Source organism: Oculina patagonica, chromosome 12 (genome assembly GCF_052425735.1).
Source record: "Oculina patagonica isolate OP01 chromosome 12, crgOcupat, whole genome shotgun sequence".
NCBI lineage: Eukaryota > Metazoa > Cnidaria > Anthozoa > Scleractinia > Oculinidae > Oculina > Oculina patagonica.
The window spans coordinates 25,268,318-25,287,708 of NC_135769.1; the positions used below are offsets into that span (position 1 = coordinate 25,268,318).

General features: G+C 38.6%; 1 protein-coding gene across 1 annotated transcript; it reads right to left on the bottom strand.

Annotated features, from left to right (window-relative positions):
* Nucleotides 1-6,540: 6,540 nt before the first annotated feature.
* Nucleotides 6,541-18,061, bottom strand: LOC144633856 (uncharacterized). The gene is made up of 4 exons (XM_078492753.1): nucleotides 17,876-18,061; nucleotides 12,507-12,776; nucleotides 8,649-8,930; nucleotides 6,541-7,471 (listed from the first exon to the last, which is right to left on the bottom strand). Exons 1-4 carry the CDS (start codon nucleotides 17,925-17,927, stop codon nucleotides 7,365-7,367), a joined length of 711 nt encoding a protein of 236 aa, XP_078348879.1. The 5' UTR covers nucleotides 17,928-18,061; the 3' UTR covers nucleotides 6,541-7,364.
* Between the last annotated feature and the right edge of the window lie 1,330 nt (nucleotides 18,062-19,391).

Consider the following 19,391-nt stretch of genomic DNA (forward strand, 5'->3'; position numbering starts at 1 on the left):
CATAAAAACAGGGGCGGATAAAATCCGATGTTTCAAGAAAGATACTTTTCTACACTTGATAGTCTGTGGTAAAGGCAATTGAGAAGCTGCGTGAGTATCGCTGCACTGATTTAACATGGATGGCCATGGAAGACTGTGGACGAATGATCTGATTGTTTGTCTGAACACCTCAACTACATGGCTCTAACCGTCTAAGAGTTTGAATTATCGAGCAAATGACAGCAACTTGAAGGAAAACTGATTTCACCCGTTAGAGTTGAAACAAAGTTAAAAAAAGTTTTTGACTGATGAGTTCGCGCGGCACGTTTAACAGTACCTAGGTTTAAACACGAAACTAGGCCAAAGGCTGTTCCATTGAAAGAGAAGTTTAACTATGATTTCATTCACGTCGTAACTGATGTAGAAAGCACTGAGCTCCACAGAACTCTAAAGAAATCAATCGCATCAGTGGCGATGCTAAGGACTAAAAAAGGGTTTAACAAGACTCAAGACAGTTTATCATTAATTTTCGTAGACATGCCTAATGCATGTAGTCTTGTCGTTGTTTGGTTCACAAATGGAGCAGAGTATTCAGTGTCAAAAGCTATTTTATAGATATATGTACACATATTCAACATTATTTCTTGTTTCTTTTTTTCATACATGAAATACAACATATAGTTAAGTTAAAATGAACTGTCACTTACATCAAGACGTACTGAATTTCGCTGTATATATTCGTTCTTATGCTATAGTTCGAGTGCACGCATTTCTCAACTTCATCAAGTAAACTGTTCACAGTTAGTTTACCTTTAGTTTTGTATAAAATAAAAATCATAATTCCTCAGTCTAGTATTGTAATCCTATTAACCTCAACGCCATTCAGGCCATAGAAAGAATTAACGAAAAAAGCCCGAATAGTAACTGGTTTATTTTGGTGTATTGTTTGATATGTCGAATAAAATTTCACAGAACCGATTGTTCACTGCCCCGGTCTCAAAACATATTTCCGTAATAATTCAAGTTCGTAGCGTAGTTTGAAAATTTTACGCTGGTATGCAGTATTTCATTGAGTTGCGCGACTTAAAAAAGGGCGTGGCAGAACGTGTACCGGAATCTCGTAAATGAAAACAAGTTACTCCGGTTTACGCGCCCTTAACTGTTTTACGACTGGGTCCATTTCATTATCAGTAAAATAGCATTTCAGCATTGTATTATCACTCCGTAACACCCACGAACACTATTGCACAATTCCACTGCAGCTTACGTATAGACCTCTCGAAGCCTCGTTGCTTGTTGTTTCATTTCAGATCCAGCCTTCGTAGCTGGCGGTGTAAATCATGTGATGCTACTCTTGAGGCCCTGTAAGGGTAAATTCCGACAAGCGACACGGCGTTTAAACAGCGACATAGAAGAAATAAAATGACGAGAAAAGAGGAAATAGCGACAGCGAAGGAAAGAGCACTACCGTGAATCTCTCGGTTTCTTAAATGTTCGACGGCGAACCTGATGTAGTCACAAATCCCCTGCGTCATTAGCATACAGGGCATGCTTTTAGGTCCCGAAGATTTAACGGGCACAAAACTATCAAGTCGAAAAGTGGATAAATATACAAACAGTTAAAATTTTCTTTTCTTGTCCTACTCACTAGTATTTCGCTATAAAGGGTACAAAGGTAACAGATCCTTATTCGTTATGACTGTGGCTGATCAAGAAGTTATAAATTCAATAAAAAAGTTGAAAGGAACAAATTCGTGCTCAACTAATGAGGGATTGCATTAGAGCGGGAGAGCGAGAATGTCAGTTGTTGTTGTAATCACTGAGCTGGCAACCAACTAACGTACTACATCCTGATAAAGCATAGCAAAGTATAAGGAAATACGACAAATAAGCCCAGATGTCATTTTAACCGAGCGAGATCAAACACACCTTTGAAAAATTGACAGTGAACGCCTGAAACAGCTGACAGCAGTCCAAAAATAATCGCCCGTCGAGGTCTAGAAATCGGTGGAGAAATGTTTTGCGATCGAGAATTTTTGATCAGTTGAGAACACGTCGTTTTTTAATTAATCTGTCAAAGAATTAAATTATATTAATTTTAACGGCTCTCTTAAAATGCACAAAAAACTTCTGCTCTGTAAACTTAGTTCACAGTCACGTCGTTTTTTATTTTGGTCAAAAAATTAAAACATCTTTTCTTACTGCGATATTAAAGTGCCCGAAAAACTACTGCTTAGAGTCAAGTCGTTTTTTAATTGGTCCAAAAATTTAGAACACCGTTAAGTTTTTAATGCGAAATTTAAAGTGCCCGAGAAACTTCTGCTTTGTGTACTTAATTTAGTCACCTCGTTTTTAATTGGTCGAGACATTAAAAACATTAACTACCTTTTTAAAATACCGGAGAAAGTTCTGCTCTGTGTACCAAGGTTACTCACGTCCATTATGTTCTAGTTAGACACATCGTGGTTTTATTTGTCTATACAAATAATTGCTCTTTCAAATTACACGAGAAACTCCTGCTCCGTTTAGTTAGTTCAGAGTCACGTCGTTTTTTAATTGGTCGAAAACTCCTGCTCTTTTTTAATTGGTCCAGATATTAAAAAAATGAACTGTCCTATTAAAATACAGGGGCACCCAGCAGACCGTTTCGTTGTAAATTCTGGTAATAGTATTTCGGTCCCTAAAATTTTCTGAAGTTTGAAAGTTCAGCTAGCGTATATATCCAAAAAGATACACTTTTCTTAGCGTTTAAAAATAAGGCTTTAAATCGCACAAAAAGGACACTTATAACTTGTTCCTGTGCTGTGTACCTAGGTTACTCGCGCATTTTTTTAATTGTTTGAGAAATTAAAATATCTGAGAAACTTCTGCTCTGTTACTTGCGACCGTCTTTTTATCGCCATGACTCAGGTAAAATGGAGCCGTTCTACTGGTCAACAAAATTATCTCGATCATGGCGTTTAATTATTCTATTCATCTTTCAATTATTTATAAACATAGTAGAATAATATTTTTAGCAGTATCTGATCACTGACGTACACTCTTGGCTAGAACGTTACACACTGAGAAAAATATATCATTGCTGAATGCAGGCGATGGACTTCGAAAGAGAAATGCAAAAGGCTTTAAGCGTTATTTTCCAAAATATTCAAGCTTTGGATGATAAAAAAGTCCAGAACCTAACCAAGTACAGGAACGATCGATTTACGAGAGGCAAACAAGAACACCGCAAACTAATTTCTCTAAGTTTGTCTGATTTGCGAACTTCTTCGATGGACTTCGAAAGAGAAATGCAAAAGGCTTTAAGCGTTATTTTCCAAAATATTCAAGCTTTGGATGATAAAAAAGTCCAGAACCTAACCAAGTACAGGAACGATCGATTTACGAGAGGCAAACAAGAACACCGCAAACTAATTTCTCTAAGTTTGTCTGATTTGCGAACTTCTTCGAACAAGAGGGCTGTCAGCTGTGGCTCAGGAATGAACTCCACGTAAAAATCTCTAAGACGGAACGGAAAAGTCCGAAGCATCAAGATAGACACTTTGTTATGCTTTACAGTCAGTGATAAAGGCGATTCAGAGGCTGCGCGAGTACCGATGCACTGGTTTAACATGGATGGCCATGGAAGACTTTTGATAGTTTGTAAAACATCTCAGCTACATTCTGGTTTAGCCGTCTGAGAGTTTGAATCATCAAGCAAATGATAGCAAATAAAGAAAACTGAGTTCAGCCGTTCAAAGGGTAGAAATAAAGTTAAATTTAACCATCTCGTAAAGGAGGAACCATCGAAGGAACCGTCTCGTGGACAGTAACAGATGAGCTCGCGAGGCATGCCATGAACAGTAGTAGTTTTAAACACCGAAACAAACCAAAAGCTGTTTATATGAAAGAGAAGTTAAACTATGACATCATTCACGTCGTAAGTGATGAAGAAAAAGCTGAGCTCCGCAGAACTCTGAAGAAATCAATCGCATCAGTGGCGATGCTAAGGACTTACAGAAAAAATGGTTTAGCAAGACTCAAGACAGCATATCATTTCGTAGACATGCCTAGTCTTGTCGTAAGGTTGTTTCGTTCGCAAATGGAGCAGAGTATTCAATGTCAAAAGGTTATTTTATTTTATAGATACATGTACACACATTCAACTTGTTTTCTTGTTTCTCTGTTTTTTTTTTTTTAATACAACATATAGTTAAGTAAATTAAACTGCCAGTAACATCAAGACGTACCGAATTTCGATGTATATATTCGTTCTTATGCTATAGTTCAAGTGCATGTATTTCTCAATTTCATCAAGTAAATTTTTCACAGTTTGTTTACCTTTAGTTTTGTATAGGATAAAAAAAAATCATAATTCTACAGTCTAGTATTGTAATTCTAACCTCAACGCCATTCAGGCTATAGAAAGCGTTAGCGAAAAAAATCCTGAATAATAACTGTCAGATTTCATTGTATTGTTTGAAATGTTGAATAAAGTATCACAAAACCGTTCACTTTGGCTCCACAAACATATCTTATGAAATCTCTTTTATTTATCAATCAGAATCGAGTTCGTCGCTTAACTCGAAAATTTTACACTGAAATATTTTTGTTGAGTTGCGCGACTTTTAAAGAGCGTGGCAGAACGTGTACCGGAATCTCGTAAATGGAAACTCGTTACTCCGGTTTACGCGCATGTAACTGTTTTACGACTGGGTTCATTTGATTGTCAGGAAAATAACATTTCAGAATCGTATTGCTCACTCCGTAACGCCCACGGACTCCACGAACACTACGTATAGACTTCTTGAAACCTCGCGATCGTTGCGTGTTGTTCCATTTCAGTGATCATGTGAAGCTACTCTTGAGAGCTGTTTCGTTTTAAATTTAATAAATTTCACGTGCGCAAAATTTCACAGACGTTTTAATTTCTAGAAAAATAAAGGAACAGTTTCCTATAGAGAACATCACATGATCTGAAATGAGTAATCAATATACGAAGCTAAAGAGGCCAAGGTCTATTGATCGAGTAGCTTCGTTAGCTAATTTTCACGTGCATGTGATTGTCTATACGGTTCGAGTGGTTTTGTGGTGAATGTATTAGCTCTGATAGATTGACTGGTTTATTTGAGTAGCTTCATCAGATAATTTTCTTTTATCCTCGCTCACCCACCCAGCAACGCTCGAATCACGATAAGTGGTTTTGTGGTAAGTTTATAAAACGTTACAATCCGATAATATTGTGGACATAATACTAAGTAGAACTTAACGATAATTCGAAGTTTATTTCTTTTTCTATAGCTAATAAAGTCGATCGATCACATTTGTTGGTTAAACCTGTTTTGTATGGCCTCCGGCTGTTCTAACAGAGACGTAAAAGAACAGTTGCAGATAAACGAATTAATTTATCAATAAAACATAAAACTAAACAAGGTTTAGATGTGTAAAAACTGCTCTGTCAGGTAAAAGTTAAGTTTTTGTCCGTAAGTTAGTATTTTGGCCGTTTGTCATTTTGCAACAACGTTGAAGTTCTCAGTAAAATTTGGACCATTTCTTAGATGTCAGTTGGAGAAACAATTCATTGATAAAAATTTCCGGCCATTTATCAGTTGTCCGTCAACTTCACCCATACAGTTCTCAAGTAACTGTTGTTTAGAAAGATAAAAGAACAATTTTAATTTCACATGATCTGAAATGAATAATTAACATGCGAATTAACGTAAGAGGCCAAGGTCTATTGATCGAGTAGCTTCGTCAGCCAATTTTCGCGTCAATGAGATTGTTTTTTAGGTTCGAGTGGTTTTGTGGTGAATATATTAGCACTGATAGATTGACTGGTTTGTTTTACAGTAGTAGCTTCATCAGATAATTAATCGGGCGTCGCAGAAGCGCCCGATTCATAAATTACCCTGTTTTGGACGTCGTGGTTTAATGGCCCCTGTCGGCCAAAGACGACGGGGATAGCCTGGACCTGCTGCAAAACCACTACGTTACTGTTGTGAGGGTCACCAATATCGCAATTGCTTTCATTTTAGTTTTGTAATTTTAGCTTCTTGTTAACTATTTTGAATAAGAGACAAATTCCAATGTATCCCGTTATATTCACTCAACTCGTCACGCAATCTTTCTTCCAAAACGCTGCGTGATGAACTTCCCCTTGCACTTATCCTGTTTGCGTCAAGTGAGGTATAAGGCATAGTACTGGTAGGCCGACCATCTCAGTATTTTGCCACTGCCTGGCTTTCCTTTTCCTTTGGTCTATTTTTGCTAAAAGTCGAACGCCTCCTTATTTCTGATTACTCGTTTATGCAGTGCAAATAGCCAAAAAAAAATAATGGCTTCAACGGGATTCGAACACGTGACCTTCGCGATAACCCCTGCGATGCTCTACCAACTGATCTATGAGATCATTGTGAGCGAGGTCAATTGTGAACTCATATTTTTTCCCAATCGTCCTAAAGAGGTCTACTGTCTACCAAGGACGGCTCTGAAGTGGAAACAAAGGTTACGGTAGCGTCGGTTGAGCTCTCTTCTCTCCATTTTCTGTACAAGGGTGTCCGAGTCAAAAAAGGAGATTTGGGCTTGGGTGACTGATCTACAATTTTATTTCCACAATTGGAGCTTCTGAGTACAATTTTCTTCTCTGCTAATTATCACTGGACACTCGGTCTACAACATTGGTGTACGACAAAAAGTCAATCAAAAAAACCTCTCTTAGAGTGAACTTGGGCCGCCTAAAATTAATGGGTGAAGCATTAATCTCAGGCGGCCTAAATTCACATCATGTTGCAAAGTAACAAGACTTTCGCTTTCAACAGGTATTCTGTTTCAAAGATCCTCATTCTAAGTGTGGGGACGCACAACAATTTTGTTTCTGTAAGTTGATTTGCAATATAGGCTTATCATCCTGCTGGTTTATGTTTCGTTGTTTGTCCCCTTCTAGGCTAGTTTGATACGATTTTGCTGAGTTTTTGTCATAGTCGGGTTTCCTTACACCTCTTACGTGAGTCACTCTGTTCTCCGAGTGAGCTCGAGGTGCCTGTGCATTAATCTGGTATTAACCGCAGTTTACAGAATAAAAAAGAATAAAAGTTTGATACTGTACTGGTTTCCTGACAAGTCCAATTTTTTGGATCCTTGCTGAAAAAGTTCTACGTATTTAAAAGCAGGGAATGCGGACTTGTCGGCGCCAGTGTCAAAGCATTTTGGTTATATGATGCGGAGCATTTAAAAACTAAAAATGCTCGTTTAGTTGAGGAAATGGAAATTTGTTTACACTCAGCAACTATTTTATCTATCTTTGCTCTTACTTCCACTTCATTATGCACGAAATTCACTAAAATGGAAAGAAAAACTGCCTAAAACGTTTAACCGCGGTCAAAGATGATCAAGGCCCACGTGTTCTTCTATTCCTGGCTGACTAGTGCCAGGCCTAGAACAGAGCAAACGGTCATCAAGAACACGCTGAAGAAGAAAGGTGAAGAGGCGTCGTTCGTGCACTTGACAGCAACAGCTAAAATAAAAAGCAAAAAAAAAAAAGAAGTTAAAACTTACCATTAAAAGAAATAGTTAAATTTTTCTATTTTTTAATTTGTGAAAGTGTTGTTGGATGTGCAATTGAAACGCAATAAAGACCAATAAATAAACAAAGAAATTGGATAGTTTCGAAAGAGTTTTGCTGCGCCTCAACGGTGGGCAAGGGGAATGCTAATTTAATTATCAACTTGGAGTTGATAAAAATAAATCAACCGCCGTGGTGAATTTAGAAAAGCTGACGTTTCGAGTGTTAAGTCCTTCGCCGGGAGCAAAATCAAACCGGCATAAAGGTTTGAATGTAACGTCTCAGTATCGTATTCGCTGTATCGGTACTTAGATGTGAAACATTGCTCATTTCCAGTCTTTACGCGCTGGATGATAAAACCGAATTATAATTAACAACTATAATAATCAATGATAAAAGGAATAGAAGCACGCATTGTATTGTTGTAGGAAGGAAAAATTTCCCGTTCTAGTCTATGCACGAAATGGCTAACCAATTATACAAGATCTTACTAACTCTCAGCGCAAGCAAACTAATTAGAGCGTTTAGTCAGTTTGTCGCGTGCACGTAGCCAGCATTAGGTGTTGCAAATTCATTGGTTAACAAAAGCGTTACATAAGCAAAGATTAAAACCCAGAAGGATTGGCTTGGTACATAAACATGGCCGCCATTTTATTGTTTTGGAACACCAATATGGCCGCCGTGACGTCATGTGAAAAACGCTCTATTCCATATTGCGCGAAACCATTTACGTCACAACAAAAGAAATTTGTCTGTTTTATTTTCCACTCATTTTACATACCTCGATGATAACTTTCACTGTTACATTGACAATGATGTTGGACTGCAAGCTAAGCTCACTTACCGTATGCCATACTTGAACCATTCATTCAAGTACCCAACGCTACTAGCCCGTCTTAGTCAGTGGGGCTATTGCACAAGAAAAGGTGGCATACAGACACATGATTTGATTGGGTAGATTTTAAAAATTGAATTTAAAATATATCCAAAAAAATGTACATTTTTAAATTCCCTTATGGGCAAGGGATCCTGCCTGTACTGTGAGCCGAGGGCTGAAGGGTGGAGGTGGGGAACCTGTGATTAAAGGGGGCATTAGAATGACAAAGAAAGGTTTAGAATTTTTCTCTACCTTGCAATCCAGCTGAGCCCGCGTTACACTCATCAGTATTACAGCAACTGACAGCACTTTTCCCGCCTTTGTAGTCATCACAGGCCTTTTTCTTCGTAGCATCACACACTGATTTACTGGCGCACGAGTTCACCACGTGTGTTTTGTCATCTTTTTTAGCCCAGGTCTTCATACATTGATCGTCCAAGGAGGGACACGTGACCACGTATTTAGCTTTGTCTGCTTCCAGCTTATCCTTTGCGCATTCATCTTCAGTGCCGATACAAGAGAAGCAATTGACGCCTTGAATGAAAAGTGAAAGAATTTGAAGTATTTGTCAGATTTATATCGATGTGTCAATTCATGATCAATTGCGATTGGGAAGTTTGCCGCTGCGAAAACTTCATGTGCTTACACAAGCGTGGGACTTGATGTCATTAGTTAAAATAAAAGGAGAACGAGTAACTTAAAGCGCATGTGTTGTTGAAGAGCATTAGCCCGCGTATCAGACGCCTGTGTAGTTTTCAGGAATTTAAGAGGCGCAAGATTACACATGCACCAGCTGCTACGAGCATAAGATACGAGCTAACGAGCATTACTGCCAACGCTCATTTTAAGGTATCAGTGTACCCCAAAATTGACCATTTTAAAGAAAAATATATTTTGGTATTTTCTGGTAGATCTCATTAAGACCTTTCATTAAAAAAAAAGAGCATGGAAAAAGATTGACTCTACACAAAGTTATGAGCGAACAACTTTTCTTGCCATTAATTATTTGATATTGATAGCTGTCAACAGGCTGTCTAAAGAAGCGCAGCGATCTACCGTTGCGTGATTATCACAGTTCTTTCGAGGAGATGCTTTGGGTGTTTTGCGCTGGCAAAATGCATAGTTTTTCAGACGTGAAAGAAGAAACATTTTCCCATTCCTTTCTCATGTTCAAAGAATGCTGCAACAACGGGAAAAGACTAAAGATTTGGCAGATGCGCTAGTAGATAGCGAGTCAGCGAATTATTTTTCGCCGCTTGAAGCGGTAACGCCACGACCCGGCATCACGACCAGTTGCTTGGCTTACTTTGGGACCTTTAGGATGCTTGCGACTCCACGTTTTTGTTGTTTTAAATTTAACATTTCTAAAACTGTTGCACTGAGACGAAAATTGTTATAAAGCGAGCGGTAGAAATAAAATTATGCAACAGACTGTTTCCGACCAGAAGCAACATTAATTTTGACACCGCTTTGAACAAGTTCTATTGTTAAAGTAAAATGAACCTTCATTCTATCGCTCAACGTGTGGTCATTTTCACACGTCTTGTGTAATTAATCTAATAAGAGCAGAAGTACGCCCCAAAATACATTTTCTTTCGTATCTCGTAAACAAATTTTCGAAGAGAGGGGCGTGCATTTTAAGTTCGTTTTCAATGGGGTTTCAACAATTTTCGCTGAAGTTTGGCAAGAATGTTGCCCGATAATTGAGCAACAAAACTGTGTCGGCGAATTTTAACTGTTTTCCTCTTTCAAAAGTTATGGCTGTTTTAACGCAGAGAATAGTTGTTTCTTGCACTCTTAAAGTTTACAGTGCGAATACTCGAACCGGGACAGTTGCAACAAAGTTAACCAATCACAACGCTAATTGAGAACAAAGAATGGCGACCTTTTTTAGAAATGGACCAATAACGTCCAAGACCGCAAACAATAGATTTGCAACAAAATTTAAACAGTCAACAACGTTTGAAACAGTTGCGGACCTCTCAGGAAACTTGCCTTGTATTTGATTGGATAGTTTCGATCCTAAATTTTCACTGACTGCACCGAATTTTCAGTAGCGCTCGTAAAAACGTAATCAAAAGTTGGCTTTCACAGGCTGAAAAATTCTTCAAAAGAAATTTTCTGATAAAATTGTATTGCTCTTCGTTGGTGATAGCACAGTAAAGAATAACGAAGGACGCTTTTATTCACGACAAGCGCGAAGACGCGAAACGGGATGGAATTGTTTCAAAGGACTTCTCAAGTGCCAATTCCGTCGTATGCAGTGTCTTATGTCGCATGTGAGCAGAAAGTGAATAGAAACGTTCTACATTTCATGTTTGAAAAGTCCGTTGTTTTCACTCTTCTAAGTTACATACTCGTGTTTGTTGTGATTATTTTTTGTTTCTGACGAAAGACAAGGCAAGAAAGATTTGGGATGCCGCCACAGCGACAACTGACCTTGCATATTATATTAATGGCAATTTTGCTTTCGCCGCATGAAATGAATTTTCTCCCATAAAAGTTTCAGTGACTTTAGCCTGTGGTAATTTTATGACCACAGAAAGATTGAAGACTCAATGACGAAACGGAACAAACTCCTCTTTCACGAAAACCGTGAGTTTACAAAGTTGTAACAGTAGATAACCGACAGAAAATGAGTCCGTGAGCAAACAAGCGAAAACAACATTCGACCTGATGTTTACATTTCACGTGGCCTCAAATCGTGTCAAAAAATGTAAAGTGGTAACTTTTGGACAGTTATACGGCATTGACCGACGATATAAGTATTCTGTTTTTGTGAATTTCAAAGTCATACGAAGGTGTAAAAGCAATTTGTTAACATTGGCGAGGTGACTCGCATCGATTCAAGGCAACAGACAGAGCAAAGCTACTGAAAAGCTAGAGCGAAATGAAAATAATTACGGCGTGAATTTGATTTCACAGTCTTCATTTTATTTCCGGAGTGAAAATTTTCAAACAAGAGCGAACACAGTTTGGAATATTCAATTCACAGCTCCTGGCCGTGAAGAGAAAAATCACGGTTCGTAGTTTGATTTGTAAACTTTTCGCGAAGATGATATTGTAACATTCATCTTGTATAACTTGTCTAACTTTATCTATCTACGATCTCTATCTACGACCTCTTGAAAATTAAGGATCGTAACTAACCAATCAAAAACAAGGCGAGTTTCCTGAGAGGTCCGCAACTATTTGCAACGTTGTTGAGTTTTCAAATTTTTCTGTAAATCTATTGTTTGCGTTCTTGAACGTCATTGGTCTGTTAACGAAAAAGGTCGACATCCTTTGTTCTCAATTAACGTTGTCATTGGTTAACTTTGTTCCAACTGTCCCGGTTCGAGTATTCGCACTGTAACTGCGTGTCAAAAACAAACCAGACAAGTAATCAATATTCCCCGACACAGTTTCTTAGAGAAATGTGTGAAGAACACATAGCGATGCTAATCGCTTTTTCCCACTCAAATTTGTCCGGAAACGAACCCGATTCATGAGCCTCTGTACTTTTGGAAATAACACGCTCTTTTTGGATAACATTAATATTTTTACTTAAAGTAAATATATCTCCGTAATCTACATTTCCTAAGCTTTCAGAAAATATATACTTTGCTGGGGTTTGCGTTAATTACCAGACGGTAAGGCAGCTCCAACGCATGATGGTCATTTGGGGTCTGGACTAGTCACAAGCACAACTCGGAGCTGAGTTTGCCCGCTTTTTACTATTTAATGTGGAAAATATAGAGAATGTGACACATTTATACACCTGGGTGAAGAGTGGCATTATGAGAATAAAGTGTCTTGTCCAAGAACACAACCACAATGACCGCGGCCTGGCTTGACCCCGGATTGCTCGATCCGAAGTGCAGCACGCCAACCATTAGCTAGGCCACCGCGCCTCCCATACAGTCATTAGTTGTTTGTTGTTTATTGTTTTCCGAATTCGCCCTGTTCTGTCTTTACTTTGCTAAACCCACGTAGCATTGCCATAATTTCGATTATAGGAAGCATAATTATGAGAAACTAGCAAAATTTCGGCATAATTTCCAAAATTCAAAGCACTGCTGTAAGCATAACATTCCAATTTTTACGAACACAATCGACAAAACAGCCTACCCGCGTTGCACTCGTCACTATCACAGCAGCTGACAGCACACTGTCCTTCTCTGAATTTATCGCAGGCCATTTTGGTATTATCACACAATACGTCATTGGTGCACGAGTTCGCCACTGCTATGCCAGTGACATTTCTTTTAGCCCAGGTCCTCATACAGCGGTCAAGTCCTGAGGGACATGTAACAAGGTATTTGGCTTTGTCTGCCTCCAGTTTATCCTTTGTACAGGCATCACCTTTGCCGGTGCAAATGTAGCACTTGAGGGCATCGGCTAAAATGAAAGAATATGAAGTACTCGTCAACTTAAACGTGTTGCAAGATATCGATGTAAATCACGTCCGCCCTTTCACAGTTCAGCCTGACCAAAGCTTGCAACTGCGAAAAGACTGAGACAGAACTTAACACACCTTTTAAAGCAGCACGAAAATCCCTCACCAATCTCTAAAACTCTTCAGTTTCAGAGAAGCTTTCCGACAAGGCATAGAGTGAGTGAGTGATACTTTATTTAACCTCGGAATTCCATCAATTACATTGGTTTTCATGAAAGCCGAGTGAGATTTAAAAATTTAAATAGAGTTAAATAACACATAAATATTAGAGTGGGACAAGCTATCAATAAGAAGATAGTAACATATCAAAGTCAATATCTTCCAGTCCTCTTTTAAAGGCTGCAAGAGATTTAGCTGACTTAATTGAATTAGGCAAGGAATTCCACAATTTAGGACCAGCATAAAGAAAACTCTTTTTAAAAAATCAGTTTTCGGTAATGGTAAATTAATATTTAATTCACTGTTCCTAATATTGTAAGGATTTCTTGCCTCGACTTTGCAAAATCTGTCAGTTAAATAGGATGGGGCTTCACCAGTAGAAATTTTAAACATTTGAGTGGCCTTATGCTTAGCTCTTCGGGTTTTAAGATCAGACCACCCAAGTTCCTTTAAAACATCCTTTGAGCTTACATCATAGGTAGCCCTTAAAATAACCCTACCAGCCCTATTCTGTAATTTTTGTAATCTGGTTGCTAGACCTTTAGATAAATTATCCCATACCAAATCACAATAGTCAAAAGATGGCTGGATAAGGGAATTATAAATAGTTATAAGAGTATCATCATTAACGAATTGCCTTATTTGTCTCAAGCCCCCGATTGCAGATGAGACCTTTTTTGCCACATGGTTAATATGAGTGGACCATGATAAACGATCATCAATATAAACACCAAGAGATTTAGCAGAGTAGACACGTTTTATACTTGTATCACCTAACCTGATCTCAGGAGAATAGCCAAGGTTGGCAAGATTGTAATTAGAGCCAATAATTAAAAATTCTGTTTTAGTGGTGTTTAAACTCAGTTTGTTTGCTAAGAGCCACTGTCTAATATTTTCCAAATCATGATTTGTACCATTCTGTAATTCAAAATAATTTTTACCAGAAATGGTTAAATTAGTGTCATCTGCAAACATTCTTGGGGCTGAGAAATTTAAGCAATTGGGTAAATCATTGATGTATAATAAAAACAACAGAGGGCCGAGGATAGATCCTTGAGGAACACCACAAGGGATATCTGAGAACTCTGATAGACAGCCATTTAAATAGCATTTTTGCGTGCGATTAGAAAGATATGAATGAAACCATTGATGCGCTGTTCCAGAGATACCATACATCTCTAATTTGGCAAGCAAAATGCTGTGGTCAACTGTGTCAAATGCCTTGGCTAAATCAAGAAAGACAACAGAGTTTAAGAGACCATTGTCAATATTGAAGAACCATTCATTAGTAGCATCTAATAACGAAGTAAGAGTAGAATACAGGGAACGAAACCCAGACTGGCAATTTGATAAAAGGGAATTTACCTTAAGGTAATCATATAGCTGATTATAGATGATTCTTTCAAAAAGCTTAGCAATAACAGAAATGACCGATATAGGTCTATAATTGTTGAGATCATCAGTGTTATCTTTCTTATGTATTGGGGAGACTTTAGCATACTTCCACTGATCAGGGAAGATACCACTCGTTATAGAAGCATTGAAAATTAAGCATAAAGAATGCGATATTACAGGAGCAGCCTCCTTTAATAGACTTGCACCAAGTCGCCCTCTATTGGCGAGCGAAGCGACGCGCAGTGACATACCTAAACCGCGCGTAGAAGGACTTTGAGAAAGTCTAGACAAGGCACGAAGCGCCGAGAAAGCTCTCTTTCTTTTACTGGTCTCGAGTAACGCCCACAGACACTGCTGTCTGCGGATGTCGCATAAGGATAACATTTTTTACTACATGCATTACAGTACAGGTCGAACCTCTACAAAGCGGCCACCTATTAAGCTGTCACCCCTTATTAATCGGCCAGTTATCAATGTCTGGTAATTCAAAGTTATTTCATCATCATCATCATCATCATCATCATCATCATTTATTAGCCATTTTATCATTGAAATATAACAGTAGTACTAATTATGGTAAGGCGAGGAGACTTCCAAGAAACCACCAGGCTTATAGGGGAGGCCACCTCGGTGATCAATTTGTTAGAAATTTAGTTGTGGAAGTGCGGCTAGGTCAATTCAGACTCAATTCATTACAAATTCAAAAAGCTAGTCGAGCTATATAGTGATCGATATTGGGAGAGAATTCCAAATTTTCAGACCCTGCTAGGGCGTGTTTAAAACACGAAATGACGAAATGGCGAAACGGCGAAATGGCGAAATGACGAAATGGCGAAATGATAAGATAAATACCCATATATAATATAGTTTGGTTTCCCTTTGAACTTCAAGGAAGTTCTGTTTACATGTCTGGACTGAATTATTTCTAGGGAACATTTCAATGTTCTGGCCCAGGAATATAATGAATACTTGTCACAACGCCAAATTGAACGTATTACTGAAATGTCTCAGCAAACCAGGATATCGTTTTTTCATTTAGTACTTGCCAAGTTGCCTATCAGTATCTGCACTGCACTACAAAGCTTGCCTTGTATTTAAGAACTGATATAAACATTAAACGTCACTCCGTTTCTGTGCAAAGTACGTTTGCCACTTGTACTGTGTATAAACTTCATCGCGAAGTAGGTTCGGTTTTGATAATCTATTTCATGTGAATGTTGCCGGAGCTCAAAGCCTTACCAGTTCATAGCCGCTGCTCGGTGGTAAATACGAGATAAACAAATCATTTTCTCCGTCATTTTCGTCCGATGTTGAAAGGAAACGCCGACATTTCGATCAAGAATGTTCAGGCGTATCAAAAAGCGCCTTGTTAACAAAGAGACCCTGGAATCCAAATTTTTCATAGGTTCGTGACGGGACTCCGTGACCATAGTTAGTATGCCGTGACGGAGAATTTGTGATTGCATTTTCTTTTATTTTTCGGGACTTATCTACAAGAATAAATTTAGCAACATATGAGGATTCCAGTAGAACGGTAATATTGTACAACTTTGGCTTTTATCTTCAGTATCATTTCGCCATTTCGTCATTTCGCCATTTCGCCGTTTCGCCATTTCGCCATTTCGTGTTTTAAACACGCCCACCCTGCTAAAGTATTGTAAACTGCTTAAGATTAGTACAGCAGTAATGTGGTCGATAACACTTGGCTACAGTGTTCTTATGTCATAACTGTATATTGGACTACTTGTAGAAAACAAACTACGAAACATCAGAGGCAATAATTGGTTATGATAACATTGCATTGACTTGAAAAATATCTAAGATGCCTAGTTTAGCAAATAAGGAGGTGCGCAGTATGCTCTTGATAGTCTAATAGTCTGAGTTGGTAATAGCTCGCACAGCCCGTTTTTGTAAATAAAAAAAATTCTATTTAAGTTAGTGACATATGTAGACGACCAGGCTGAATTACGGTAAGTGATAAATAGGTAAATTAACGTGTAGTACAGAGTAAGATGAATATAAGAAGATAAATAGTATCTAGACCTAATACACCAACTGACTTAGAGATTTGTTTACATGCAAAGCTATAATATAAGGTTTCCATGTGAAATGCTCATCAATACAAAGTGGACACCTAAGAATTTTCTTTCACTTATTTGTTGTAGGTAGGTGAGTAATCTTTACTTCCACATGGTTAAAACATCAACTATTTTAAAAAATACTTCATACAATTGTTACATAAATAATAATTTCTAGTGATAAGCTAATTATAAAGAAAAAGCTGCTTTATAGTAGTACTTGCTTTTACTTACTTGACAACAAATTCTGTAAACACAACCCCTATTGAGGAGCCACCTCAATTATTAGCCGCTGCGGCCGCCTTTTAGTCGTCCCGATGAGGGTTTTTTAAAAACGCGAAGACAAGGAAGTTTTTGGATTTAAACCATGCGTTGGAGGCTCGAGATTTTGGGATCAATTCCACTGTATGATCAGTACTCTACCAGCCGGAGCAAATTTTGCACAGGGAAACGAAAATGGTTCGAGAAATCGAAGGTGGCATCGAACTAATATATGCTAAGCTGTCCACGTATTTTGATCAAAAATAAAACAAACAGCGGTGATAAACATTATGAAAAATTGCATTTCAATCAAGTTACGATGGCCTAAAACCAAAAGTCCAAAGGCCTACGTATTGTTTTATTATGAGCATGTTGGCATATTTTTGCGTTCGACGAAAGAGAACGCATACCTAATCGCGTCGGGTTTTTTTTTCCAAACTCAGTCACGCTGGTATTGCAAAGCTGGGCGATTTCAGTCTTTGGACGCCATCTTGGACTGGCCGAACGTAGCTAGAGCCTCAATCTCATGCAGAACAACATGTCTGGCTGCGATTCTTGGAATCGCACAAAGTTGTTTTGCTTGAAAAAATAGCCAAAACGTGTACCCGAAGTTAAATTACATGGAAAGCATAACAGGGATTTATTCAGGGAAGTAGAGTTTTAGTCCGCCACCGAACTTCGTTAAAATAGTGGCCGTTCGTTCTTAGATTACGGCCCGGGGGACACTCCCATATATGAGTTACAGTATAACCCTGGCGGTAACTCGAACTCGGATAATTCGAACACCTCGCTAACTCGAACTAACTTCCATTTCTCTTGGAGTTGACCCCACTTTTCAGTCATTTTTACTCGGTTAACTCGAACTCGGATAACTCGAAAACCCCGCTAATTGGAACAAAATTTATTTTTCCTTGATCAAAATTTGAGTCAAATTTACCCCGTTGACTCGAATTCCGGTTCTTGCAACTCACGATGGCTGCACATTGATGAGAGTAACGAAAAGATTACGGCATTTGACAGTCATTTTTCAATATTATATATCATAAGAGTGTATGATCGTATTAGAGTTTCTGACCAGTTTCTGATCAACTCACCAGTAACCTGCGATCAGGCGTTAGGGAGGGAGGGTATGATTTCAGGTTACTCACCAGCCACGATAACTGCAGAAGAAACAAGAACACTCAGCACGAAACCTTTCATTTTCAGCGTCGGACGATCTTCTCTCTAACAGCTCTTTTTGTCTGTAGTGATCAAATCCGCTAGCAGATGTATTCAAACGAGTGAGCGAAGAAAGAAACGAGGTTTTAGGTGTGCGTTGCGCGTCACCTCTCGACTGGTTGTCGCTCAGCGTATCAAATAATAACCAGCTGCAGTTTACAAGATTCCCGGAAAATAAGGACACCCCGGAAGTGACCCAAGACGGCAAACACATGGATAATTTATTCCCAGCTATTAGCTATAAACCTTACAAAAAGTGAAGTATATTGTAAGTGTAACTATAATCAAATGGTCAGACGGGTCTTGTTTAGCATGTTTAGAATCCTGATATTACTGAATTACAGACTGAAACGTTAATTTTACACGAAACTGACTGCACGTCGTCGCAATACACCATAAAGTGAAATGACGTACACTGTAACAAAAGAACTTGAAAGTTTATAAAAACGGGGTCAGGGGGTCATTAAAAAGAAAAATTCCATCACGTCTTCTTGCACCCGTACTCCTTGTATAAGCTATATGTATTCTATATGGATACGCGTGGTCACAAATGTATAGTAAGGTATGGATTTTGAGCTCTTTTGGTCTGAAATGGTGTATGGATTTTGACCATTGGGTGTTAAATGGGAACGGTTTGTGCTTTCTCCTCAGTAATTTAATGGTGAGGAACAGAGGGGGGGGGGGGGGGGGGGAGCAACTTCCCATAAATTCTCTTAAATGAAATCTGAGCGATGTTCTCACAACGTGCAAAGCAATCATGAAAATGTCTCCCGAAAAGTTCTCGTTAACATGTGGTGTTGGTTGTGAAATCAAAACCACGACGGGAATGGTAAAAAAAAAACCTGGCGATAGAATTTTTCCGTGCTGGTCGGAGCTATTGTTTGTACTCTGTTGTTTCGAGGTTCTTGTTGACTCGGTCGTTCTTTGTTTTACGTCACTCAGGTGATCGCCACTTGCGTTGAAAATCGTGGTACAATCATTTGCATTTCAGCGCTAACGACATCGCAAAATTCTGCGTTTCTACAACTACATGACGACGACGAAATTATGGGATTAATCACTGAATCTGCGGTATCGTTGCCGTGGTTGCTATACTTTCTATTTCGCAGCAAAAAAGATCGCTTGCTGCTGCCGAGCCGTCCAAAAACCGCTGAGTAGAACGTGAATTGATCGCGTTGCAAGTTGTGAAAACATCGCTACTCGGTCCCAAACCTCGCTTCTATCCTCCCAAATGAGGATGAGGAAATGAGGAAACTATTTTTGTCGTTGAAAAGTGCGATCAAAGATGATATAAAACATCGGCATTTTTAAGCTGTTATAAAATGAGAAACTCAAACCCAAGCGTTTCCTGGGTAGGGTCTCGTCTAGTCTGGAATAGGAAAGGAAAAGGAAATAAAAAAACACACTGTGGTGACAAACATGACAAGACAACACATGTTGGAAAAA